Source organism: Leptidea sinapis, chromosome 6 (assembly GCF_905404315.1).
Source record: "Leptidea sinapis chromosome 6, ilLepSina1.1, whole genome shotgun sequence".
NCBI lineage: Eukaryota > Metazoa > Arthropoda > Insecta > Lepidoptera > Pieridae > Leptidea > Leptidea sinapis.
This window is the reverse complement of record NC_066270.1, coordinates 12358613-12386135: the sequence shown is the minus strand read 5'-3', so window position 1 is coordinate 12386135 and position 27523 is coordinate 12358613. Positions and strand designations below refer to the sequence as shown.

Sequence of the window (27523 nt, the reverse complement as noted above, 5' to 3'; positions counted from 1 at the left end):
AAACATTATTTCTTTTATTTAAATTCTGTAGTAACAGATAGTGTAAGATAAAGATAAATTACCTTACAAATACCCAGCTTGGGCATAAAGTTATACCTCAGAATTAACCAATCATATGGAAAATGTTCAACATATCGCTGACAATATAACTGTTATTACAGTGATAGTTCTGAAGTTTTCTGAATGTCAAGCAGGCTTGCAAATAAATGCGGAAAACCTTATACGTCAACGTGTTTCTTCAATTCCACTCGACATTGGCGAAATAATTTGCGCTCGACTGGTGCGGTGCAGCCACACGCCATATCACAAAAATCGAATTGAATTGAACCTTATACGCCCAAATACGTCACAAAAAATGTCTATTTGAAAACATTTTGCATCATAATCCCATCATCATCATCAGCAGGAAGACGACCACTGCTGGACAAAGGCCTCCCCCAGAGATCTTCACGACGATCGGTCCCTGCGCTGCCCTCAACCAACATTATGAATATTCAAATAAAATTTTTAAAACAAAATTTTATGAACGATGCGGGACTCGAACCCACGACTACGGCGTTCCGTGTCGGTGCTCTAATTGCAAAATAATGGTTTATTCTCAGGTATAACCTTATACCAAGTAAAGACGAAAAAGTTTTAAATTTGGAATAACTTTGCTCCGTGTTTATTCATAACACGGCTAGTGTACGACTAGTGTCAACTAGTCTCTACAATATATTAAGGTGTTATAATAATTGTTTTCATTTCAAAATAGTGGAGTGAGATTGTAACATAAGCTAGTTTCAAAACTAATTCAGATTAGAGAAACACTGCTTTTTTGAAAAGTTCTTAACATAGTTATTAATAAAACGTTTCGCAAAAATCTTTCAAAGATACATCAACATGCTATGAGCTACGAGTACATACACAAAACTGAAACAACATTAAAGTTTCGAGTATAAACTTTTCTCCAGTCACCGTCTATGCTTACTTATCTCTCTGGAGTCGCTGTTTATTTTATTTCACGTTTGCATTTGAAACTTGAAATTGCGACGTTTTACGTGAGATCTGTTCTTGAAACAACCCTCTCAAAAATATTATTATATTCAATGTTGGTGCTCCGCGAAAATAAATACCTTAGCTTATTTTAAATAATCTTCGATTTTCCTTTCTATTTTATAATATTATGAAATATTTAAAGTTTATTTCCTTCCATTCAATTGCTTTGATTAAAACTAATCATAATAATTAAATTATCTTAATCTTAATACATAATAATCAATCTAGTGTTCCGATGTTTGTTCCCAGTGAACTCCTTAACTAATGAACGGATATTAATTTGGATTACTTCATAGAGTGTAATTTAGTTTTTATTTTGATTTGAGACCCTCGATTTTTTTTATTTGACGCACAGTTTGACTGATCTGCTGTGAGAAATTTCATTTTAATAACAGGGAGCATATTTTACGAAATAACTCTTGATGATATGAAATATTAGTGACAAATTAAAATAAACCGGCACCGCTCCTGTGATTCCTGTGGTGTTGCAAGAGATTGTGGGTGGCGGTGATCACTTAACACCAGGTGACCCGTGCGCTCGTTTGTCCTCCTATTCCATAAAAAAACAAATCATTAAAAACAGTATATTACTTATTATGTACAGAACAACATCTGTCGGGTCAGCTAGTAGTTTAATAAAATGTAACTGATTGATGTACCTACATGAAAGCTACTTGGAAAGTACTTGGAGATAAACTCAAAACAAGGCTATTTTTCATTTTTGCTGCTTCTTATTTCCACTTATTTTTCCTATTTTAAAACATGCCTTAGCGGAGTTGGATTTATATAAAGTTGCTTGTTTTTATAATAAAAGGGTTATAATTAAATACTATTTGATAAACTAAATTTATTTGCTAATCAGGTAAACCATATTGGGGGATTCTTGGATTGAATTGGAAAAGCATGAATATTTAAGATAAAATAAGCCGTGGGCGGTCGCTCACTTCCCAATCAGTGGTATTATTATGAAAGTAATTTATGCTATAGTAACCTTTACCACACAAACGTTTTTTAACAATTCTTTTGATTTTCGTAATACATTTGTTTTGAACATTATCTGGGAGCTGGTTGTAAAAGCATATACAACGCCTTACAAAAGACTTACTAACTCGACTTAGTCGAGTAGTAGTAGGCATTATAAGTTTATGATTCTTCCTGGTGTTAACATTATGGTTATAACAGTTTGTAGCAAATTCACTTATGTGCTTATGTAAATACATAACATTATCAAGAATATATTGAGAGGCAACAGTATTTTAAAAATCAGTTTAAAAAAGGATAAAACTTTATTCTCAAGAATATTAACTGAAGGTTCCATGTTTGTTGTTGACATCGGACTGGTGTAAATATGAAAATCACGCCTATATTTGGAATAGGTTGCGACTAGCGGTTATATTTGACATGAAGTCAATTAGTAGCGTCACTATAGAGTTCGTCAGTATACCGCTACTCGCTAGACGTTCGTAATTTGTCAACGACAGCGCCGGAACTTCAGCTGTTAGAACATTTTAACAATGTAAACCATAATATCACCGTTCAACCTGTCTAATTGGTTTACCTTCATTAACATAATGATTAATTGTTAATGAGAGCGATTAGTAGTGCGATATAATGTGAAACTTAAATAGTTGTTGTGCTTTGGTTATTATTATTCTTGGATGAATGAATTATTTAACTGATTGATTGTCTTATTATAGGCTTTGTCTAAATAGGAGATATTTGCTCCTATCTTATGAATTCTAGTCTACCACTAGCTAGTAGTATAATATGTAGTCACGGACTAGTAAAAAAATAAGGACTCCGTGTCACCTTACATAACAGTGTAGCACAAAAACAAGCCGATTAAGGACGCCTTTAAGAATCCGACAAAAATAAGCTATTTTTCGGTTGAGTTTGTGATGAAATGAAACAAAACCTAACAAAACTAAAAATTGCGACTAATTGATTACGTCTTTATCTTCAAATAGCGAGGTATTTTTGGTTTGAAATTCTGATCATTTATGTCGTAAAAACGTTTATCCGACGACCTCTTCACACAAAATTGACGAAATGGGGCTTCATTCAGGATCAGTTTTCTGCTGCTACTTACATAGTTTTGTCTTTTAAAAAATACGTAAGGAACGCAGATGTTATATTTTCAAAAGCACCAGAGAAATATTAATGAATATGCTATGAATAATTATTCATAACAAATTCATTAATATTTCTCAGAAAAAAATAAACGAATCGTCTAAAATTCGCATATTTTTTCTGATAAGCATGAGTTTTAACGTGTCGTAATAAGCGTTATTTTATTTTGTCAGTCTGAACACTTTGCATAGAAATAGAAGTATTTATTGATACAATGCCAGCCCGCGCTCGGGCGTGGTCGTGAGTGTACACTGTGTCGGTTGTAAGCAGCAGCTCGTGCTAGGAAAGATCGCTGTACGAAGATAAATACTTTTTATAAGCTCTGCAATACTGTCTTTGATACTTTACGTATTTTGTACGCAGTGGCAACTTGACAAGGTAAGATTTTCAAAAAAATATGTTTCTGTATTTTTTGATTTTTATGTTCATCTCTAAATAATTATAAGGTCTAAATCGAAATCCAAGATGGCGCCTATGAAATTTGCCAACTTCTCTTAATGGGTGTCAATTTCATGGTTTTCGGGGTAGACAATAACTAATATCGGGTCTTAAAAGAAATCCAAGATGGCGGCTATGAAATTTACCAACTTCTCTTCATGGGTGTCATTTTCATGGATTTTGGGGTTAGCAATAACGAATATCGGGTCTAAAACGAAATCCAAGATGGCGCCTATGAAATTTACCAACTTCTCTTCATGGGTGTCATTTTCATGGTTTTCGGGGTCAAAAATATCGAATATCGGGTCAGAAACGAGATCCAAGATGGCGGCTATTAAATTTACCAACTTCTCTTCATGGGTGTCATTTTCATGGTTTTCGGGGTCAGGGTCCAAAACGATACCCAAGATGGCGCCTCTGAAATTTACCAACTTCTCTTCGTGGGTGTCATTTTCATGGTTTTCGGGGTCAGCAATAACGAATATCGGGTCTAAAACGAAATCCAAGATGGCGCCTATGAAATTTACCAACTTCTCTTCATGGGTGTCATTTTCATGGTTTTCGGGGTCAAAAATATCGAATATCGGGTCAGAAACGAGATCCAAGATGGCGGCTATTAAATTTACCAACTTCTCTTCATGGGTGTCATTTTCATGGTTTTCGGGGTCAGGGTCCAAAACGATACCCAAGATGGCGCCTCTGAAATTTACCAACTTCTCTTCATGGGTGTCATTCTCATGGTTTTTGGGGACAGCAATAAAGATTATCGGGTCAAAATCCAAGTTGATGAATCCAAGATGAAATTAATATGGGTCACCCAATAATGAATTTTATACCTGTTAGATCTTGGGAGTAAAGGATAATGAAGTGACCAAAAGGTTGACTTCAGTGACTAATGACTATTAGTAGAATTTTTAGATATAAAGTGTATAATATTTTACATTTGAATTATTGTTTTATATGCCAAAGCTGAAAACCTTTGGGAAATGCTCTCGTAAAAGTATGCGCGCAAATAGATTTAACTTAAAACAGAGGTTAATATTTGATTATAGTAAATACATGTTTAATGTAATTGTGATTAGAGTTTATAGTTGTAGGATATTTTACACAGGATTCATGGAGGTAGCTGCGATACTCGTTATAAACTCGAAGAACATCGGGAAAGATATGAACAAGCGCATAGTAGTACTTCTGAAGAAATCAATTTGGAAACGTCTTTTGTTAGTTCTTTTTATATTGATAATATATAAAAAATAAAGTACTCATATCTTTTTTTTGCTTTTAGAGCACAAACAATGAAGAAACCGAACCGTTCCAAGTTTCAGGAAGAGGGGTTATAGAATAAGGCTATTTTATGAAACAGCTTCAAGAAATCGGAAACCACAGTTCTATATTTAATTGCAATTTAAGCACTGTTGAACTTTTAAAGGAAAAAAGGACTGGGCTTATTTCAACTTTTTATTTGAAGTGCCAAATGTGTGGCTCTAAATTTGTATTGAAATCGTCAAATTGTTTGGAAAACAAAATGGATGTGAATGAGGAAATTGTTGCAGGTATAATGAGTATTGGTGCCGAAGTTACTCAGCTAAATACAGTTGTTTGCCATATACCACCTACCAAATATACCACCTATGTCGATACGATTGTATCAAACTAAACATAATACCATTTGTCAATGGTGGAAAAAAACTGCCCAGCACTGTATGGCTAAGGCTGGCGAGGAAGAAAAAAGACATGCTCTTTGTAATTGAAACATTAATGATACCGGAATACCAATGATCGCTGTATCGGGTGATGCTTGTTGGTCCAAATGTTCATATGGATCTTACTACAGTGCAATTGTCGGAGTTCATTCAAAGAAAGTTCTCTACTACGGAGTGAAAAATATGATGTGCAACATCTGGTCACGAGCTATTGCGAAAGGAACTAAAGCACCAATACATAATTGCTTCAAAAATTTTCAAGGTCCTTCTACTGCAGTGGAAGTAGGTATTATAACAGAAGGGTTCAAAAAATCAATTAAAAGTCATGGACTCATTTACAACCAGTACGTCGCAGATGGTGATTCCAGTACATATGCTAGTATTCGAAATGCAAGGCCATATGATAATGTCACAGTAGGTAAAATAGAATGCAAGAATCATTTGCTTAGAAACTACTGTAAGGGCCTTCTTGCGATAGCAAATAACACTACTTACCACATAAGGGCCCGAAAAATAATTAAAGACAAATATTTACGGATTCGCTGGGGTATCGATAGTAGCGTTAAATATTAGACAAGTAAAAATAATATTACATATGAGGAAAAAGTAAAAAATATAAAAAGTGATATTGTTAATGGGCCATACCATATATTTGGTGATCATCATCAAAATGTGCATCATATTTTTGCACAGATCACGTGAAAAAACGTAGTGAAAATATAGCGCCAGAAATGTCAGCATACGGCGTTTTTTAAAAAGTTGAAGATTTAGCCCATCGACTATATTTTCATGCGTACAGTTATGTGTACAACAAAACAAATAACACCGTGGAAAAATTCAATACAAGAGTTGCAAAGTTTGTCTGGGGCAAAAGAGTAATTTTTTCCCAGCGAGGGTCTTATCTCGCTCGTTGTGCCGCAGCCGTCGTCTCATACAATACAGGTGTCCTACAGTCGGCGGTACACAAATATATTTTTAACACAGACGCCAACTCAGAAATAATTATGTTCTAAGAAATGCGACGAATATTAATAGGATAAGAATGGAAAGAAACGTTAGAAAGAAAAAAATGTCAGGCCAACAATTTGTAAAAAAGTATTATGGTGATAGTTGCGAAAAAGTTGATGTGGATGAAGAACAATTTAAAGAAGCCATAGAAAACTTTTTGAAGACACTGGAACTGTCAGAAGGCGAAAGGAACAACCTTGAAAATGACACAATTTTACATAGTGGAAGTCCATTATGGTTGGAAAAGCGAAGGAAGCTCTTGACCACGTCATGGTTTGCTACAGTATGCAAAAGGCGTCCAACGACTGAGTGCGGTCCTCTGGTCAAACAAATTCTTTATGGTAAAGACCTCAGCAATGTGCCATCAATCAAACATGGCAAAACGAACGAACAAACGGCGATCAGAGACTAAGAAAGGGTGTTCAATACGAATATAGAACAGTGCGGATTATTCGTAGACCTAGAATTTCCGTTTCTAGGAGCGAGCCCTGATGGAAAATGCGGTCTTGGTATCATCGAAATAAAAGTCCATCTTCGACCTATGGAATGGAACCAGACGACGCAATTTTACAAAAAAAAGTTACCTTTTGGTTGCCAATTAATAATCACTTCAAAATTAATAAAAAGCATAAATGGTATTATCAAATACAAGGGCAGCTGCGTATTACTGGGCAAGACATATGCGTGTTTGCTATTTGGACGGTAAAATAAAATATGAATTTATCGGGAAATACCCACAATTTTGGAAGGAGAAAATGGAAAACTTTCTGATTAATTTCTACAAAAATTGTCTCCTTCCATAATTGATTGACCCAAGACAGGCAAGAAATATGGGTTCATTCCTCACATGTACCGTCAAACATTTTAAAAATAAAGAATTGATTTATTTCATCTTTTTTGTGGTTTTCTTTTAGTGCCTAAAACTTTGAACAAAGACCAAAGTCTCACAGATTAGATCTGTTCATAATAATTATCAAAAATCGTTCATAGACCTCAATTAAATTTTAAAAGAGACTTATCCAACGATACCCCCACTTGCTGAATCATTTTTCATCAACTATTCAGCATAAGGGTGGTGACCCTATCATTACAATGCTTAAAATAAAGGTAAACCGCATAACAAAATAAAAATTCTAATAAAAAAGGGCTAATTTCACCGTTCAATATCTCCAATATTTTCATAATAACACTTTATTATCAAATCATTCACAAATCTTAATTTGATTTTAAAAGATCTTTCAACCGATGCACTTCATGTGAAAATATATTTAGATCCCCTAAATGGCCTAAGGGTTGGAAACCCGGTTGAAGTCTCGCATCGTTCATAAAATTTTGTTTTCAGTTTTTGTAATTAATCCCAGAAGGGCTATAATTGTTAGCACGTATAAAATATATTCCACTCCCAATATTTTCAAGGTATGTACAACGTCAAAATTATAATTTATTCACAAAATTTAAATTTTATTTTAAAAGACGTATCAAACACTGGTACACCTGGGTCTGCCATTACAAGGTCTCCTCAGATGGTGTGCAGTCTCTTCGTACCTTCGCTTTACCTTCTGGACCGTTCGTACCGTCACACCCACCATTCTTGCAGTGCGACGCATACTGATGCCTAGTTCCAGAAAAGCCATGATCCTAGCACATTCTTCAACTGAAAGAGGCATGATAAATAAATGTGATGTGCTTTTTAGCATAAATTTTTAAAACAAGACCCATAGATCTTGAAAAAAATTAAAAACAGAAAGAAAAATGTGAATGGTAAAATTGTAATTCGGAAACGTTCACTTTGAAAAAGGAATGGTTTTGTTTTTGAAGTTTTTTTTCAGCCAATTCTTAAAAGAAGGTTACCGACTAAAAGTTTTTATGTACAAAATTAAATTCTCTTTGGAGTCCTTTTTATTTCGAAAGTATATCTTGTGAACTTGAAACGTTATCCCAATTTTAAAAGTGTGATACATACTTTTGAAGGCCAGTGTATATATCTTCTCATGTCGCGGTGTTTGTAGTTAAACTCCTCCGAAACGGCTTGACCGATTTTCATGAAATTTTGTGTGCATATTGGGTAGGTGTGAGAATCGGACAGCATCTATTTTTCATCCCCCTAAATGTTAGGGGTGGTCCACGCCAAATTCATTCTTTAAATTTATGACATTTTTTTTTTTAATTTGTTTGAGTATGAGTCAGAATTAAAAAATACATACAACTTCAAATTGACCCATCTACGATCAACACTAAATTTTTTATCGCGATTTTAATATTATTCTAATTCATCCACAGACACGCGATAGAGTTGAAATATGGCAATCGAATATAATGATTATTGCAGTACGATAAATTTTTATACCCGAAAAATTTTAATTATTGATTTTTTTTAATACTTTAGATGGCAATACAACGTTTTCTGGGTCAGCTAGTAAAATATTAAATCTACTTCTATTATGAAGCGACTTAATTGAGCAAATTTTGATATACACCTTATTATTGGTAGGGAAACTAAACATTTTTGTATTTTGTATTGTTCTAATCATTTGGCAACTTATATAACTAAAATTGGAGTGCCTGTTTGTAATATTGAAATTACCGTTTTTTACTAGATGTATATGAATATATATACGGTACTTACACCAAAAAAAATTTTTTTTACAATTTTTGTCAGTCTGTCTGTTTAATCCGGATAATCTCTGAAATGGATGGACCGATTTTGACGGGACTTTTATTGGCAGGTAGCTGATGTAAGTACTGTCAGTAATAAGCTGTCAATAATCTGAAGCTGTCCCAATATACCCGATAGTCATTCTTATCGCCTTATATTGGGATGGGTGAATTGCAATTTCGTACAGTGTACGGATAAGGTGAGTTACCGTCGATAAGTTTACAAGATACAGAAAAGTCAAGGATAGTTACGAGTTTTATCTCAAGTAAGAGATAGATTGAAAATTGGGAACGTTAGTCACATTCAGTACTCAACCAAAATGAAACATAATATTGTTTTGACTAATATCTATTAGTTGTGTTAATTGACGCTCATTGTACCAAGTTTCAAAGAAGATTATGCCTGTGGCTGTGAAATCGGTTCTCTTGTTTTGAGATCAATTACAAGCTCGCATTATTGGTAACCATCGGCTGTAAACAGATGGTGGTTTACATCGAATTACATTTTGTATCTGGTGCTCCAATGGTGTGTGCTGGTGGTATCCAATGCTTATGCATCAAATATTATTTCTGATACGTGTGTTTTTGATTCTTTTATATTGATCGGTCTCAAACAGCTTGGGATGAGACACTCACCCTGATGCGTCATGCTCGTGAATGGGCGCTGCTTGTGGTGGAAGGATAATCCTGTTGCCGGAGGCTCAGCTTCAGTTTCTTAAAAGTTAAAAAGATAAATTATATATATATTATTTATTAAATGCTCACATTATTTGTTAATTGCTTATAAAATGCTCACAGAATACCTTTATTTATTTACGGTGTGTGTGGATGATGCAGCTACTGTACTTAATAACTTTTGTATTAATTTACATTTACTTTTTTGACTTACTGGTGTAAGGTATTGACTATTTGACGTTTGAGTATGTTTGTTGCATCATTTTATATTTTACATATTATATTGTAATTGAAATTATTTGTAAATCGATCGAAAGTTATACAACTGCGATCCGGAAACGATTTGGTTAAAATAGTATGACTAGTTAAAACTATGACTTTTCTCCAGTCTTTGTTAGTATCACTGTTATTTGTTTCTTTCTTTTTGTATTTGATCATTGCTGTTGGGGGCACGAAGATTTTTATTATTGAGATTAATTACTCTTCCATTTTTGTATTTGATTATGGATAATGGCTCATAACGATGTATCCATTTTCTATCAAAACTGTGGTGGCATGAAAAGTAAACTCGACGAATTAAGACATAATATTGCATTGAGCAGCTATGATATTATTGTATTGGTGGAGATCTGGTTGTTAGAGTCTTATTTTGATGGGAAGGTCTGCGCGGGCAATTATTCAATATTTAGGCGTGATAGAAATCTTTCAATATCCGGTAAAAAGGGGTGCGGTGGGATCTTAGTACTAGTTAATGAACTCTATTAAGGCCATAAGGTTACCTGAATTTAAAGCACTAGATTTAGAGGAAATATATATTCATTTGCCTTCCTTGTCAGATCTCTTGTTAAACGCATGCTATTTACCTCCTTCTACTCCCTCCACAGCATATAGCTCGTATTTTCATAAACTTCATGATATTTATACCATTGCGCATTTCAATAACTATTTAATTACCGGTGATTTTAACTAACCTCAGCTTAACTGGACATCCGGTCCTGACGCCCTGTTAGAATCTGCTATTACAGAACAGTCAAATATTCTTCTGTACACTATGTCATACATGAACTTAGAACAATCTAATTATATATTTAATGAAAACGAAAGGATTTTGGACCTAGTCCTGACCACTCTTCAAAATTCTACCCTAATCCTCTGTTGATCCCTTGCTGAAAGTTGTTCCCCATCACCCGGCCTTGGAAATATTTTGCCATATACAGAAATTAAATCCAATGCCCCATATTCGTACTCGCAAAAGAAAATTTATTTAAGGCAGACTATCAAACTATAAATACTGTAGTCAAACAGATTGAATGGAAGTCACTCTTAACACCACTGCCAAGCGATGAGGCTGTAAGTGTGTTTTACACGGAAATAAACAATATCGTTGATACATATGATGGCCTTGATGTAGCCTAAATCACATAAATACCCCATTTGGTTCAGTAGTGGGTTAATACGCACTCTCAGACGAAAACAAAAGCTGTGGGGTCGTTGGAAAACCTATAAAAATCCTCGTGATTATCAAGAGTTTTCTCTGTTAAGAGCGCGAGTGAAAATGCTTCTTAAGATATGTCATAATCGGTATATTGAATGTGTTGAAGATTCCCTAAAAAGCAACATTAAACATTTTTGGAAATATACTTCATCGCTAAAGCAATCTAACTCAGGGTATCCACATATCATGAAGTACGGAAATACTTTGTCTAGTGACCCAAACGCCATTGTTGAAATGTTTTCGCAGTACTTTCAATCAGTTTTTGAGCCTTCAGCAAACGAGGCTCTCTCTGATTCCAGTGCAGTTGGTGAGAGTATCGTCAATGACTCGCATGTTCTAATTAGTCACATATGCATCTCCCAGGCGGAAATAAGCAGAGAACTGCATACACTCGACCGCAATAAAGGCCTTGGACCAGATAATATTAGTCCAATATTTCTTAAACACACACACGAGTCAATTTGTGTACCACTAGAAATTATTTTTAACAAGTGCTTGTCAACAGGCTGTTTCCCCAGACTCTAGAAATCGGCCTACATTACACCCATTTTTAAATCTGGAGCAAGAAATGACATAGAAAACTATCGTCCCATTTCTATCCTCTCTACAATTCCCAAAGTACTAGAAAAGCTATTGCACCGTCATGTCCTCTCCAGCTTAAAAAATGTTATTATTGGTCAACAACACGGTTTTGTTGCCGGCAGATCAATTCTCACCAATGTTCTTGTATTTACCAACAACATTTTCACCGGCTTAGATTGTAAAACAACAAATAGACACTATATACACAGACTTCCAGAAAGCTTTCGACAAGGTTGACCATGTATAACTCTTACAGAAGCTATCTTTCAATGGCATTAAAGGTAACCTCTTGAGATGGTTTGCGGCCTATCTGCAGGACCGCATTCAGTCGGTAATTGTTAATGGATATCGTTCTTCTCCAGTTCGCGTGACATCCGGTGTACCGCAGGGCTCTATTCTTGGACCCTTGCTCTTCACTATTTTTATCAATGACATATCTCAGTGCTTTTCACATTGTCATTATTTACTTTACGCTGACGATTTAAAGCTGTACAAAACAGTTACTTGTCCATCTGACGCTGTCCGTATTCAGGAGGATCTTAACAGACTTGATGCATACTGCACACGTAATAAACTATACTTGGCATACAAAAAGTGTAAACATATCGTGTTCACCAGAAATAAAAATTTTATCACGACTCATTTTAAGCTCGGCAATCAACAGCTGACGTCAGTTTCTACCATCAAAGATCTGGGTATTCATTTAGACCGCACACTAATCCTCGGCACCCATATAGACCATATTCTAAATAGCTCTCTTCGCATGCTAGGCTTCATAGCACGTGTGTCCAAGCAATTTAAAGACAAGTGTACTTACACATACCTTTATAAGTCCCTCGTGCGACCACAACTAGAATATGCAAGCCCAATATGGAATCCTTTTTACTAGGAAACCGAGCCCACTATAATGATTTGTTGCTTGAATACAACTTTCTTCAGCTATGTCAGCGCCGCACTATAACTGTGTAACTTTAATGAACATATGTACTGGTGAGCTGACATCTTCTGAGCTACTCAGTCTGGTAGGCTTTCACGTCCCAGCCAGGTCTCTCCGCTCATGCATTACTTTTGAGCTATCGTCCCCAAGAACAAACATTAGGTTTCGCGCGCCATTACACAAATGTGTAAATCTTACAACAATAGTTTTCTTGACATCGACATATTTTCGTGCTCCCCTGCTGTGTTCAGACACAGTTTAGAATTAAAATCGTTGTTATCGTTGCCCCAAGTTTAGTTTTAATTAATTTCATTTGTCTACATCTTTTGTATCAATGCGCATAATCAAATAAGTTACTTCTGTGAATGTTTGCGTTTTGTGACTTTTGATTTTTCTTTTTGTTATTATTGTAATTGTGAAACATGTGTTAGGACGCATCTATATTTATATTTTGTATCTCTTTCCAATATTGTTCAGTTCTTGTGATGTGTTTGTTATGTTTCCTTATAATAATAAATAAATAAATAAATGAAATGTAAATCTTGATATACAAGAGTGGCAATGAGTTTCTTGCTACTTCTTCTCATTAGCTCAACTCTTTACGAAGTAGCGGTAGATTCAGTAAGAAAAATCTTTTTTTGACATTCATAAGTGTCAATTCCGTTCCCTACATGAATAAAATGATTTTGATTTGATTTGATTTTGATTTGATGAAGGACCTCGGAATGGTCCGAAATTAGTAGGTACCAACTCCAACAAACCGTGAGTAAACCCGTTTAAGACAAATAAAGTTTATAATGTCTTTAATAATTTAAAACGACAAATGGTTTTCAGTAGTTGGTGCAAACTTGCGTTTTAAGGGGATTTAAGTCAACAAGGTTCATTTAACCCCATTCCGCGACAATCTTCAGAGAGGACTCGATAGAAGATGCTTGTTTCTTGAGGCTCCGGTTGACAATTTCCTGTGAGAGACCTGCATTACCAGTACATACGGCAAATCCAAGTGGAATCTATCATAATATGTAGAAGAATTAGTGTAGGAGATAGCATATAGCCTTGCAGAAATCTAGCGAACCTGGTGTTTACAATCGACGAAAATCCATCGATAACCAGCAAGCCGCGCCCAGTGAAGAAGCTGGCCCGATTGCAAGAACGGCAAGCCCAAATTACGGACGTTTCACCAGCGCTATATCCAGACTAATTGCTCGGCATATATTATGTTCTTTGACCAACCGATGAACCTCTACATATACCAAGAGCTGGTGGTAAATTATGTGTTCCTCTTTTTTAACAGAGCAGAGTTATAGCAGTAGGTCTGTAGTTAGCTCTGCCAATCATGTTATCTTCTATAGGGATTGGGTTAACCAGAACTAACAACTATGTCGCTTGAGTATCAGAGCTGGAATAAATGAGTTAGCACCGGCTATCAACTCAGAGGCATACTATTTGAGTACGATGGGACTATATCTCCCTCGAGATTCAACCGGATGATATATCATCCGGTCGAATCTACATCTTAACGACTAAGGAAACAGAGCTTGCTGGGCAACGCATCATATTATACCATTCTGGGTAATTTTGTGCCATACCCGTTGGGTCTCCGGTGTTGTGCGATATTGGCGTGTGAACCGGAAATGGTCCAGGCTCCAAGATGGGCATTAACAGACACCTGGAAACCCATAGTCAGCAGAATATCCAATAAGAGCGGCATATGGCTATTACGTCTCGAAGCCGCGTGGCTGACTCAACCAAAATAGGACTCCGATTCAAATTATCCTCAGAATAATGTATATTGCGTGCCTTCCGTCATACGGAATTACGCCCGTTGAAAGTCGTCCAAGACCGCAAAGGTTCTCGACATCAACTTAATATGTAAAATATAATAATCTGGTGGAGTTTGTCTCGACTGTTCTGCTGTACGATTGCACTCGTGACTCTCCCATATCAATAAAGCTCCAGCACCTAGGACTGTCCTATTCATTCAACGGTCTTGCAATCTGTATATTATAAGAATATTTATCTCCACCCTTGCTTTAATTCCTCTAATAAAGATTCTAAAACAGTTAGCTTATTGCCAACATTAAAACACCCAATATCCTAATAACCATTACATCATCCAAACAAGTGTTGTAATGAAATTCAGTACAACTTTATATCATGCGTTTTCATAATAACACTCCTTTGGATGATATTATGGTTACCAGGACTGGATTTTTTAATATTAGCAGTAAGCTAACTGTTTCAGAATCTTTTATAGAGGATTCAATATTATGGGTGTAAATAAAGTCTTGTATGCAACTGTTGATAATACTACTAAAACACTCATGTGATACTATTAGCACGCACATACGTGTTTTAATACCCCTTATTTATCTCTGAACCGCACTGTATGAAATGAGAGAGTATTTGTTTTAACGGTGTGAGTTGAACAACTCTGTTGTTGAACTTACCTTTCGGATACCGGTTAGTTTGCCTTAAGTATTTTGATTACCTTTAGGCTCAGTTATCATGTTTCATCTAGAGAATGGTTTATTTAGGACTCTGTGGTTATGATATTGTTTTGATCTCTTGTTTAATTTACTTTACAAATACTGTTGTTAGTATTCAATATGAGCATATGTAAACATGGATTAATTAATTATAACATTATTCATTTGTCTATGATTTTGTTTTGCTGTTTCTTTTGTTATAACGTTAGGCAAATTTTTATTGATTTTTCCTTTTTAACCGACTTCAAAAAAAGGAGGAGGTTCTCAATTTGTCGGTATGTTTCTTATTTTTAAACTAAAATAGACAAATTTTACCAATTTAATAACAACAATGCTCATTACCCTACTAATATTATAAATTTGAATGTTAGTGCGAATAACTTAATATAAGCGATAGACTAGAGCTTGCGAACGGAAATAGGGTACATTTTATCCCCGAAAATGTTGGGTTCCCGCGGGAATTGTGAAAAACTGAAATTCACGTCGATGAGCTATAACTATTCCAATAGTACGCTTAGTTTGGAATATCAATCTTCCTCGAAATAAGATTTATATAATATGTTGGGAACGGGAGCGAAAACGGGAACCGGAACCAGAACCAGATAATCTTCAATTTCAAACTTGCTTATTATTTCTAAAAATCCTTTATCTACTGGCCTTCTGGTACTTGCTCAGAATTTTTGGGTCTTTCAAGAATCCTATGCTGCATTGTAATGGGCAGGGCGTACCTATCAATTACCATCAGCTGATCGTCTGGCTCGTCTCGTCCCTTGTTTACATAAAAAATAAAAAATAAAACTACGCGGACGAAGTCGCGGGTATCAGGTAGTTATTAAAATAATGATAAGCATGATCTAGAGTGAAAACCAGAATAAGCTATACCTATCTAGGAATAGGAAATCTTCTATCAGCATTACAGACACGAAATTCTATATAAAGTTATTACATATCACAGATTCTGTATGAATAAGATTGGCATACAATGAAAGGGTTTGCTCAAAAGAATACAAAACAATAAGATATTTACTTATTATAATATTTAAAAAGCTCGTAGTACTAATGAAAACGGCGAAAGAAGAATGAAAAGTCTTTATATAAGTTCAATCGCGTTTTTCAATATTTATTTATTTATTATGTCAATGGTAAGTAAGTACTAAGTTACAAAGTTGTTATTAGTAAACGGATTACCTTTTAAGGTGCTGCAAGCGAAAATAGTTTTTTTTTTTTGAGAGGAGGAAATACGGTTACGTATTTACGCCCCGGAACGGGGCGTAATATGTCGGACTCGAGTGTCCGCGTAAGCGGACACCCCATACCGACTAAAACCTCCTCTGTGCTGTTAGCAGCCCTGGCTTTCACAGCGAAGTAGGACGTGGGCCGTGGAGGCCGCAAACACTACGCAACAACAGTCGCGGGGCGTCTCCTAAGGAGACTCGAACCTCAGACCGGCTGTGTGCTTGTGGGAAGGTGAGAGAATGAAAATGAAGATGAAATGAAGATGAAAGATGAAAAGGTGATAAGAACACACTCGCCGGCGAGTGTGTTCTTATGATTGTATGTATGTGTGTTTGTATGTATGTACGTAGTGTAAATGTTTGTGTGCATGTATGTTTGTGTTTGTGTCTGTTTGTGGAGTGTGTTTGTGATTGTGTAAGTGGTGTATGTCAGTCCGTCAGTCAGTCCGTGTGTGAGCGAGTGTAGTGAAGCGATTACAGGACGAGGACTAACGTCTCGTCGGGTATCAAAACAATGTGTGGTGTATCTAGGGTGCGGGCCGCTGGCCATCGTCAGAGCGACGAGTGCCAGTGGTTTGCGGTGGTTGACCGCGCCTACGCCTGCGAAGGCGGTGTGTGCGTGTCTGTGTCGGTGTTTGTGTGGGTGTCGCGTTCGCGATGGTGATGTCGTCAACCGGGTCTACCGTTACGTGTCTGGGACGTCTTATTGGGTTGAGACTATGTTGAAGGGGGGTGTACCCGCATGCCTTCCTAACCAAGATGTTGGGATGGTTAGGCGCCTTGTCAAAGAAGCGTCGCGAGATCTCTTTAAAGTGTTGAGCTATCGTCGGAAGCTCTAGGTCGCGGTGAAGGTCAACGTTTCGGATGAACCATAGGGCTCCGGTTGCCATGCGCGTGAATTTTTTTGAACTACTTGCAAACGACGTAAGTAGCTCGGTCGGGTGTGCGCAAAAACGACGCTTGCGTATGACAGTATGGGCCGTACGATGGTTTTGTACAGCGTCACTTTGTGTTTGACCGGAAGTTTGCTTCGCCCACACACAAGTGGATAAAGGCGACTGAGGACAAATCGGGCTCTATTGCATACCGTATCAATATGTTTCTTGAAGTTCATATTGCTGTTGAACGTGACTCCTAAGTATTTGTAATCCTTCACCCACGGTATGGGTGTTTCATACAATTTAATGACGTCGGTCGGTCGTTTTTTAGCGCGGATGCTATTCGCGTTAACGAAGAGTACCGCTGCACTCTTGGCGAGGTTCACTTTAATCCGCCATTTTCTGAACCAGTTGCCTAGTTCATCGACGGCGGCTTGAAGCACTTTAATGTTCCTGCTCAAGGTTGAGCGGTTCAATAGAGCGGAGGCAAAGTAGAGTGCCGTATCGTCAGCGTACTGAGCGAGCTGGACACTTGGAAACTTGGGAATGTCGCTCGTGAAGAGCGAGAAAAGAGTGGGAGAGAGGACTGAACCCTGTGGCACGCCAGACCTGATGGGTCTGGGTGAGGATAGGGTGCCCTCTACTCGATATCGGAAGGAGCGATCAGTAAGATAGGCTCGTATGATGCGCACGAGCCTGTCTGGCACTCCCAATTGATACAGCTTGAATACTAAGCCATTGTGCCATACCTTGTCGAATGCCTTCGCGACATCGAAAAACACGGCTGCCGTGGTAGCGTTAAGTGACGCCGTACGAGAATGTACTCGGTAAGTCGGTGAGCCTGCTGGGGACACGAGTGAGCGGTTCTGAATCCAAACTGTATGTCGGGTATCAGGTTGAGCTCCGCGATGTAATGATTAAGACGCGCGAGGATTAATCTTTCGTAAAGTTTCCCGATCGAGTTAATTAAGCTAATAGGCCTTTAGCTACTCGGATTAGCTTTAGGTTTATTGGGTTTTGGGATACCGATAACTATGGAATCCTTCCATTGTTCGGGGAACGCGCTATTAGACAATAGAATATTAAAAATGGTAACCAATAAAGTAATAAGAGTCGAGGGTAGGATTTTAAGAACCCTATTGTTTATAGTGTCGGGCCCCGGGGCCTTCTTAGAGTGAAGCTCCTTAATGATTAGTTTCACCTCTTCGTAAGAGGTGGGTTTTATTACATCGCCTGAAGGGCTCAGAGCGGAGCGACGTTAAACTTCACGATCAACTTCGTCAACGTGTGTCGGGTCGGCTGCTGCATTTGGAGAGCACTGACTCTCGAGACTATCGGCGAGGCATTCAGCCTTCTCATCGTCATCGAGCGCCGGCTGCAGTCCCGGTCTGTCCAAAGGAGGCATGACAGTGGGCGGCTCCTGTTTGAACGCGCGAGGCAGCTTCCAGAAAGCCACATGTGATGGCTTAAGGTTGCCGAGCAAGCGGTCCCAACATTCGCCGCAAAGTTCCGCGATACGTTCCCGTACCACCCGCTGTAGGTAGCGGGGGTGGCGCCTATTCTCGACCGACGGATACCTATCGTAAAGTCTAGTGGCTCTGTGCTTCTGTGTGAGTAAGTTCCTGACCTCTGGAGGCAGGTTTAGGCGATGCGGTTGCATCGTCGGAACCTGCCTGGAGCAGGCCTTGATCCTATTCTGTATATGTGACGTCACATGAGAGATAGCACTGTGAGCCGTGTCGACCGAGTCGATGACGTCCGGTATAAGGTCAAGGTCGTCGGACTTGATAGACTCGAGATCCTTTTCCAGCTGTTGCCAGTCGATCACTGTTTTCGTCGGTGGTTGAAAGTTAACCGGTGGGCCTAGATTTAGAACGACGGGCCGGTGGTCTGACTCTAATTCATGAAAAACCTCGATTAAATTTACATTGAGCGTTACGTTTTTAAGTAACGCAACGTCTAGAATGTCGGGTCGGTGCGCGACGTTATCCGGATAACGTGTTGGTTCGTCGGGTGCTATTACTGAAAAGTTCAGCGTGTCTGTCAGCGAATCTAATAAGATAACGTTTCTATTTGTGGCGCTACTGTTCCATCTGGAGTGTTTGGCGTTAAGATCGCCGCCCACTATGACTGCGGCCCCGTGGCCAAGTAATAATAATAGTATATCTGTGTCTAATACTTGTTTGTTAGGCGGAAGATAAGCTGAAATAACAGTGATCGGCTTGTGATTCGCCATACTGACTCGGATGGCAGAGGCCTCAATGTTAGTGAGGACCGGAGGATCTATAGGTATGCAGTGTAGAGACCTTTTAAAATAATTGAGGGTTCCGCCCATACGGGTGGTGCGATCATTCCTGACTTAGTTACGACTACGGAGCGTATGTGGTTTAACCCGTCCGCCTACGTAATTAGGCATCGCGAATGTTTTTATACTTTCCCCCTATATCGGAGAGGGCTCGGAATATTTTGGCGTTGTCTGCCATAACTTACAGGAGCGACGGCGGGTCGTCCCGGACAGCATCGAGCCTGCTGGCCAGGGCTGTGATTTCGTCTATGTCGAACAGCTCTGACAGCTCAAACATGAAGGCAAAGGCGCTGCCGCCTTGGATGCCTGTTGGCGCGGACGCGGGCGACGGTGGCCTCGGTCGCGGGACGGACGCCGCCGGGCGGGACGCTAGCGGTGGCCGGAGGGCACGGGGGCCGCGAGAGTGGCCTCTGTGGCAGCTTTGGCAGCCGGAGGAGACCTCGCCCAGGCATTTACCTTAGGAGGCGGCGCAGGTTTGAAGGTCGGAGTGAACTCCACCTTCTCTGCTCTGCCTTGCGGCTGGCGGCGCCTTTGGTGACGCTTGTGTTTGGGTGCCTTGGGACACCCGCGATAGCTCGCGGGGTGCCCCATCTCCCCGCACAAGACGCAGGCCGGGGGCTCCGCGCATTGCGCTGGTCGAGGGCACTCCGGCGTGCCGTGTTTGCCGAGGCACTTCACACACCTCGGGGTGTGTTCACAGTTGCGTGCCGAGTGCCCGTATAACTGGCATCTGTGACACTGACCGGGCCCCCCGCGGTTGCGAGGAGCTTCGGCCCGGATGCCCTGAAGGGAGCAGACCGATTTTATGTTGAAAATTTCCTTTCCCTCTTGCGTGAGGTCGAAGACGACGAGAACCATGTTAAATGGTTGTTTGTTGTTGGTGCCGCGCATACGGTGCACCTCGTGTGCAGGGTAACCCTGCTCTTTGAGGTCCGACAGAATGTCGGCCTCGTCTATCTCTCTGGGGACGTTCCTAATAACGACCCGCTTCTCCTCAGGCAGGGCGTACGTGTGGAAACCCACACTCAGCTCTCTAAGAAGAGATGTCAAGGCGCGGTGGTCCGCTACCTCTTTGGTCTCTAAATTGATAAGAGATTGGTTCGCCCTCGCCTGGAAGGAGAGCGTCTTTGGGATCCTATTTTTGATCACCAACCAGCGGCCTCGGTCTCCTATAAAAATAGGGGGCGGGCGCTTGGTCGGAGGCGGTACGCGGGCTTTTACGGGCGCGGGCGCGGGAGTGGAGATAGTTGTGGCCGTGGCTTTCTTGGCGGGCGTGCCATCGACAGAAGGCGATTCGCGACCGCGCTTCTTTTTACGGCTCACGGTGGTGAAGCCGTCCGTGTCCGACGCGACACTCTCCGCTCTCGACGGTAGAGTGGTTTCCGGCTGGGCCGGTGAAGCACTGAAAGCCTGAGGGGCTTCCTTGCGGTCAGGAGTGACCGCGGGGACCTTAGGGAACGCCTGCGCGTCAAAGTAAGCCCTGTTCATGTTCTGTTCTTTCGTCATGCTTTCAATAAGATTAAATAAACATTAATTAAGGTTTCCTTGTAAAAGCAGACATTGTATATTTATATTTTTATTAAAACACGTTCATCCCGCCTGAAGCACGACCAGTTGGAAAAAACCGCAGTGGATTTAATTTATATTATCTTAGGATTCGTATTCCTAAAATAAATTTAAGCGTTTTATTGGTTTAAATAGGTGTATTATGTGTGTGTAAGTCAGAACGCAAAACTTTCCTTGAATGGGGTTATGATGAATTACAAAATGTATTCGAATAAAACCCTTATTATTAGCCATAATAATAATAATATAATATAATATTGATACACTCTAAAACAAATTATCTTGCCCCAGTCTAGGCATAGCCTATACTATGGGTACAAGAGACCGATATATTTAATACAATATACTTACTTCAACGTACATAAATACATATAAACATCCATGACTCGGAAACAAACATCCATATTCATCATGTAAATGACTGCATCTACTGGGATTCGAGCCAGGGACCTCTGACTTAGTAGTCAGGGTCATAGATCGTCATAATAATGCATTTATTATTAAATAATCTAAAATCATTTATCTGAAGAACTCATACATACATCATTAAACCTCCCATCATTGCGCGAGTAAGATAGAAAGTTGATGTTTTTTTGTTTTTTTTATCGTGTTTTTAATACGACTATGTAACACTAAATACCCAAATACTATGGACGTTGTAAGTAGTGTGTGTAACTATGTTAAAATTCCACGATGATAAAAATATATAATATAATATAGTGATTAATTCTATTATAATTTCTTTAACAAAAATGACATATAAAACTTTTCCAATGGGAGCTTGCACAGTGTGCCGGCTAGGTTATGGGTACCACAACGTCGCCTATTTCGGCCGTGAAGCAGTAATGTGTAAGCATTACTGTGTTTCGGTCTGAAGGGCGCCGTAGCTAGTGAAACTACTGGGCAAGTGAGACTTAACATCTTATGTCTCAAGGTGACGAGCGCAGTTGTAGTGTCATTCAGAATTTTTGGGGTTTTTCAAGAATCCTGAGCGGCACTGCATTGTAATGGACAGGGCATACGAATTAATCAGCTGAACGTCCTGCTCGTCTTGTCCCTTATTTTCATTAAAAAAACTAGGGGCCTCCCATTAAACTTATCCCCTGTGTTGGAAGGTACCGCTCTTTAGCCTTAGTTTATGACATACAAAATTATAAAATTTATATACATACTCAAAAGTAATTTATAAAAGTTAACTGACGGAAATATATTACGAAAAACAAAATTACAACTGTTATAAACTTCTATGAATTCTACTTATATATTCTACTATTCAAATAAGACTTCTTCGAGGAATAGATTATTGTGAGAAATATATAGTAACTGTAAATTCAAAAACAGTCAAGCAGTCAATTTAAATTCACATATTCATTTTGAATATAATAATAACATTAATGAAATTGTTCTTTCTCTACGTACAAATTTTAAAACAATTTTCATAAAATGGTATGATAGTAAAATACAATATTTGTTACAGATGAGCCCGGATTCAGCGGTCCAATAGAGAACGTGACAACTCCACTGGGTCGGGAAGCTATCTTAGCTTGCTCCGTGCATAACCTTTCTACATACAAGGTATTGTAATAAATAATATATATTATAGTCGTTGGGACTTTCTTTTATACTCCTGTTCTTCTTAACTAATTTATGGGCACTTTGCACTTTATTCTGTGAGTATTTAATGAGAATGGGCCGTTACGCTCGTCTCTTTTTTTATTTGGTAATCTTACATCGATAAAATTAAAATAGATTTTAACAACAAAGTTGATAATATGGACTACGGTGAATTGAAAATTTAAAATTACAATAGAAGGTTCAACTATTGCTGTGTCTTTCTGCATTCAATAAATCATTTAACAAAACAAAACAAAACAGTCCTTACATAGACCACTAGGCGAATATGCAAGTTGCATGGTATGATAACCAAATTGGTTATCATGTAAATAATATAATATAATATTATTATCTATTACGCCATTTTTACAGTTATGTGGTGCTGATTAAATCAGATTATAGTTTTTAAGAAAACCTATTTGTAAGTGGTTCATCCTGCCCAGGACTATGCAGTGTCTCTCTAAATTCTTGATTGGTTCTAAGATTTTGAAATGCATCGCAATTACGCTCTTCAGTTTTAATTTATATTAACATGTTTAGTCACATTAGCCCAGTAATATCACTGCTACTACGTCAAAGCAAAACACAACTATCCTTGCGCATTACTGCTTCGTGGTAGAAAACAGACCCACTGAGGTACCCACCTAGTCGAAAACGTGTTCAAAATCATTGTATTAGTAAAATAAATATAATATATTTATTTTGGTTAGCACAGATACTTTTGAATTTTGTGACATTCATCAATATAGTTAAGACATTTTTTATAGTCAGTGACCATTATATCATTTGAAGCTTTCAAATAGCTATTATTGTCAGTGAAGTGGACATTGAAAAACAATGGACCCAGTACAAATCCCTGAGGAACACCTGAGTGGATTAATATAATATAGTAACTACAAGAACTACCAATACTACTAGCTTGTCTACTGTTTGTACTTTATGTTTCCAACCATCTTAAAGGTCTCTGCGAATACCTAGAGTATGAGCTCATGGAGCAGAATGAAGGAAAACATGCGATCAAACGCTTTTCCTAAGTCACTACAGATCACATGTAACTGACAACGCTGAATGCCTCGGAATATGAAATCCCTTACGGTACCTGAAAAAACTATTTTGTTCGTCTGTTTATCGGATTTTCAAAATCTTTTACATTATAATATACTGAAGCCATTGATTTTTCGGTAATGCACGATTTGGGTTCTGAGATCTGTTCCTGATTACGCACTAGGTTATTAAGAGACTTAGTGGCTATGTCAACTATTAGTACAAGTAAAGTAGCAAATTGACACAGGCTAGATCAATACCGCAATGTTTATTTATCATTACATAATTACTTTGCACTTTCGTGTAACTAAATTTGAAAATGTCAACTAATTAATTGTCATGAGCCCTTCATAATTGTCCATAAGTTATAACAAAGCCACAATATACCAAGTACTAAACATGATATAAACTGACATTTTGTCAAATTCTTGTCACTCTGTCAGACTATTCAGTACCTGACACTTAAGTATGATATTTGCTACGAGATTCATCCTATAATTGCAATGGCGCTTCATTTGCTTCTCAACACTATTTATACATTATGAGACGAAAATAATGTTTTTATTCGATAGATGAGTGGCAAGTAGCCTATTGGTAACTTTACTTGTACATTGTGAAACAGACCCATAAAGATTTATATTAACGTTCACACTATTGGAAAGTTGTTCTTATAGGATAAAGCCGATATTTTCTTACTTCTAAGATCCATATTAATATATAAGACAAACCTAAGCGGAGTTCCTACGGAAACTTCTATCCGATAATCTACACATTCTGTAAGCATTTAAACAACCCCTTCAGAATCACTCGCGACGAGCTTTAAGCAACGTGTTGAACAGTAAAGTATACAGATTATGTGCATGCATACAAAGTTCTTCAAACTTGAGTCGGCAGTGTTGACTTTGAGAGATATATTCAAGTCTCCTGCAATGTAGTTGTGATTATATATTAAGCGTAGGAGCCCGCGACTTTACCTGTGAACACTAATTTTTCATGACATCTGATTAGATTTGGATTTTATTTATTCTTACACGTTACCATACTTCACTTTTCAAAATAATAATAATAAATAACTGCCTGTGAAAATCCCATAAAGTAATCCAGCAGTGGATTTGAAGATTTTTATGACGAAATTTTCAGAAGTCAAAAATTTTATTGCCAACTTTAGAAATGAGTGTTTGATATAAACTTGAAGGTTCCCAGGTCGTATCAGATCGGGAGAACAGCAAACAACAAAATTCCACAAAATAGCTGCGTGTGACTGAAGACAAAGTCAGAAGTAATAAATTTTAGAATATGACATATTATAATATGGCATTCTGCCGACTTCCATGATAAAGATTTCAGAAAACGGCAATATTTTTTATGCTCTTACAACAAGATCCAAGAAAATGTTCAAAACAAAAGTATTACGTTATTCAAAAGAATTGTTAAATAACGTTTGTGTGGTAAAGGTTACTATAACATAAATGTCATTCTTAATGAAACCACAGATCGGGAATGGAGTAATCACCCTCAGGCTATTAAATAATAAGTTTAATAATTGTACAATATCACTTTGTGAACATATTTTTTTGATGAAAAAAAAAGCCCGCTAAGTTTGTTGCGCCGATTCTTCTCAGATGTGAGGCATTCGCTTTGGTAATTTTTTTCACTTTTAATAAGTGATGTCACATCCTATTTTGTTTAAAAATATTTGAATTTGAATTCAATTTATTTAACTATAAAAACCATTCAATGGCTTTAATCGTAAAAGATTATTTTTTCCTGATTACGAAGTCTTCAATGTTCATTCTGTTAAAAGGCTAAACATACTACTGGATACTAATGAACTGTTTTAAACAACTTAGAATTATTATTTCAAACAGAATTTTATACAATCCACCGCAATGTGTTACTCACTAAAATTGGACTCATTTTTTTCAAACATAATCTTATCCAATCCACATTACACATATTCGTAATAATGTGCTTAACCAGTTTAGCTTTTGTGAAGGTCAAACCCAAGGACCAACTAATACATAAAACGGAAATAGCCTTCAAATGAAAAGTACTTACACACTAGGCGGAAATTCAATTTAAGTTAATTATATTATAACGCGAGGCGTTTGTTTTAGAGCAATTCGCTCGCTCGCTTAGCCTCTCAAAATGACGCGACTTCCCGCGTGTCATTTTTGGTTCTACACTGGAGAAACGAGATCAAATAATCGCGCCGGGCGTCCGGCTCTTGTTTCGCTTCAACTTGAGCGACAATTCGCGTCAATTTGAACACGTCCATACAAGTTAGCTGACACAATCGGCGTGACCTACTTCCGTCCCGCGTCCCGTGCGTTATTCGCCTCAGTTTGAACAGAGCTTTAAGTGTCAGTCATGGTTGCTTTTATTTTAGGAGATAAATCACTTCTTCTATATCTATATATCTAAGATCTCCATTCGATATTTTTTTTTGAACTACTTTACAAAGAACTACTTAGCAAAGAGCGTAACGCATAGACCAGCTCACTTTCAAAGGAAAGCATCTAGAAGTATGAGGTTATACAGTAAATCTTCATATATAATAATATAATTGCACAATCTTTGTTTCAGCAAGATACAATACCAAGGTGTACCAAAGCAAAGATATTTATGACCTTGTTGTAAAAGCATATCCGGTGCTTATAATAAATCTTGGTGGCATTAAAGTTTATATTTGTCGCGATAAATTTTACAAGATTGTGATTTAGATAATAAAAAGTCATTTCGTTGCATGACAGGGAGTGTTTCGTAATGTTTGTATTTTGTGAAGTCAATAGAAATGATAGTGATATTCTGTCAACAGGGATCGCATTGAACGATATAATCGCTCTTTTACCAAGCACATATGTTTTATTATTTGAAATATAAGCAACAGAAACGACTATAAATAAAAAAGTTTTTTTTTTAATAAACTCACTGATAGACTTCGTATGCTTGAACACTCGTTTTTATATAAAGTTTTAAACAACATGCTAAGATACACCGAATACCTTCAGCAAAATAACATAAAACATACCGAGATTTGGGACAAGAAGCAAACATAAACTTTTCTATCTACCCACTGTAAGAACTAACGTTGGCAGCAACGCGCCACTATTTCGTGTCTGTCATTCATTAAATAATATTTTGGAGACATCCGGGGCTGGTCTATTTTGCGATGGTCTCATAGCATTTAAACCTAAGATAACTATAGTATAATGATTCTCTAATAACTTATCATATTTTTTTATATACTGTATAAGTCTTTGTGTATACTGTATAAGTCTATATTTAAATAAATAATGCAGATACTTTCATATTATTTAAATCAGCTACCTCGAAGGTAGTATTTGCGCTATAGAGGTGGGTTCAGCATAATTGATTAGCAGTATTGGGCACTGCCTCATGATAAACAGCTTTACTTTATCTAACCTATATTTTAAATTCAACAAATTAATGAGACTTAACATCTTATGTCTCAAGGTGACGAGAGCAGCTGTAGTGCCGTTTAGAACTTTTAGGTATTTTAAGAATTCTCAGCTGCACTGCATTATTTGGGCAGAGCGTATCAATTATCATCAGCTGAACGTCCTGCTTGTCTCGTCGTTTAGTGTCATAAAAAAAACAACAATAAAGCCATGTGGAGATATGAACTATGTATCGATAAAATTTCGAATTTGCTTGAGAAAAATTTAACTAAATTTAAAACCACAACATAAACACGCCTGACTAACCTT

At 37.7% G+C, this 27523-nt stretch overlaps 1 protein-coding gene across 1 annotated transcript in view; it reads left to right on the top strand.

Annotated features, from left to right (window-relative positions):
• LOC126965052 (lachesin-like) overlaps window positions 1–27523 on the top strand; it is a 48108-nt gene that overhangs the window by 8104 nt on the left and 12481 nt on the right. Inside the window, exon 2 of the mRNA XM_050808496.1 lies at window positions 22612–22709. Coding sequence (XP_050664453.1) covers window positions 22612–22709 — 98 coding nt within the window. The remainder of the gene's footprint in view (window positions 1–22611; window positions 22710–27523) is intronic.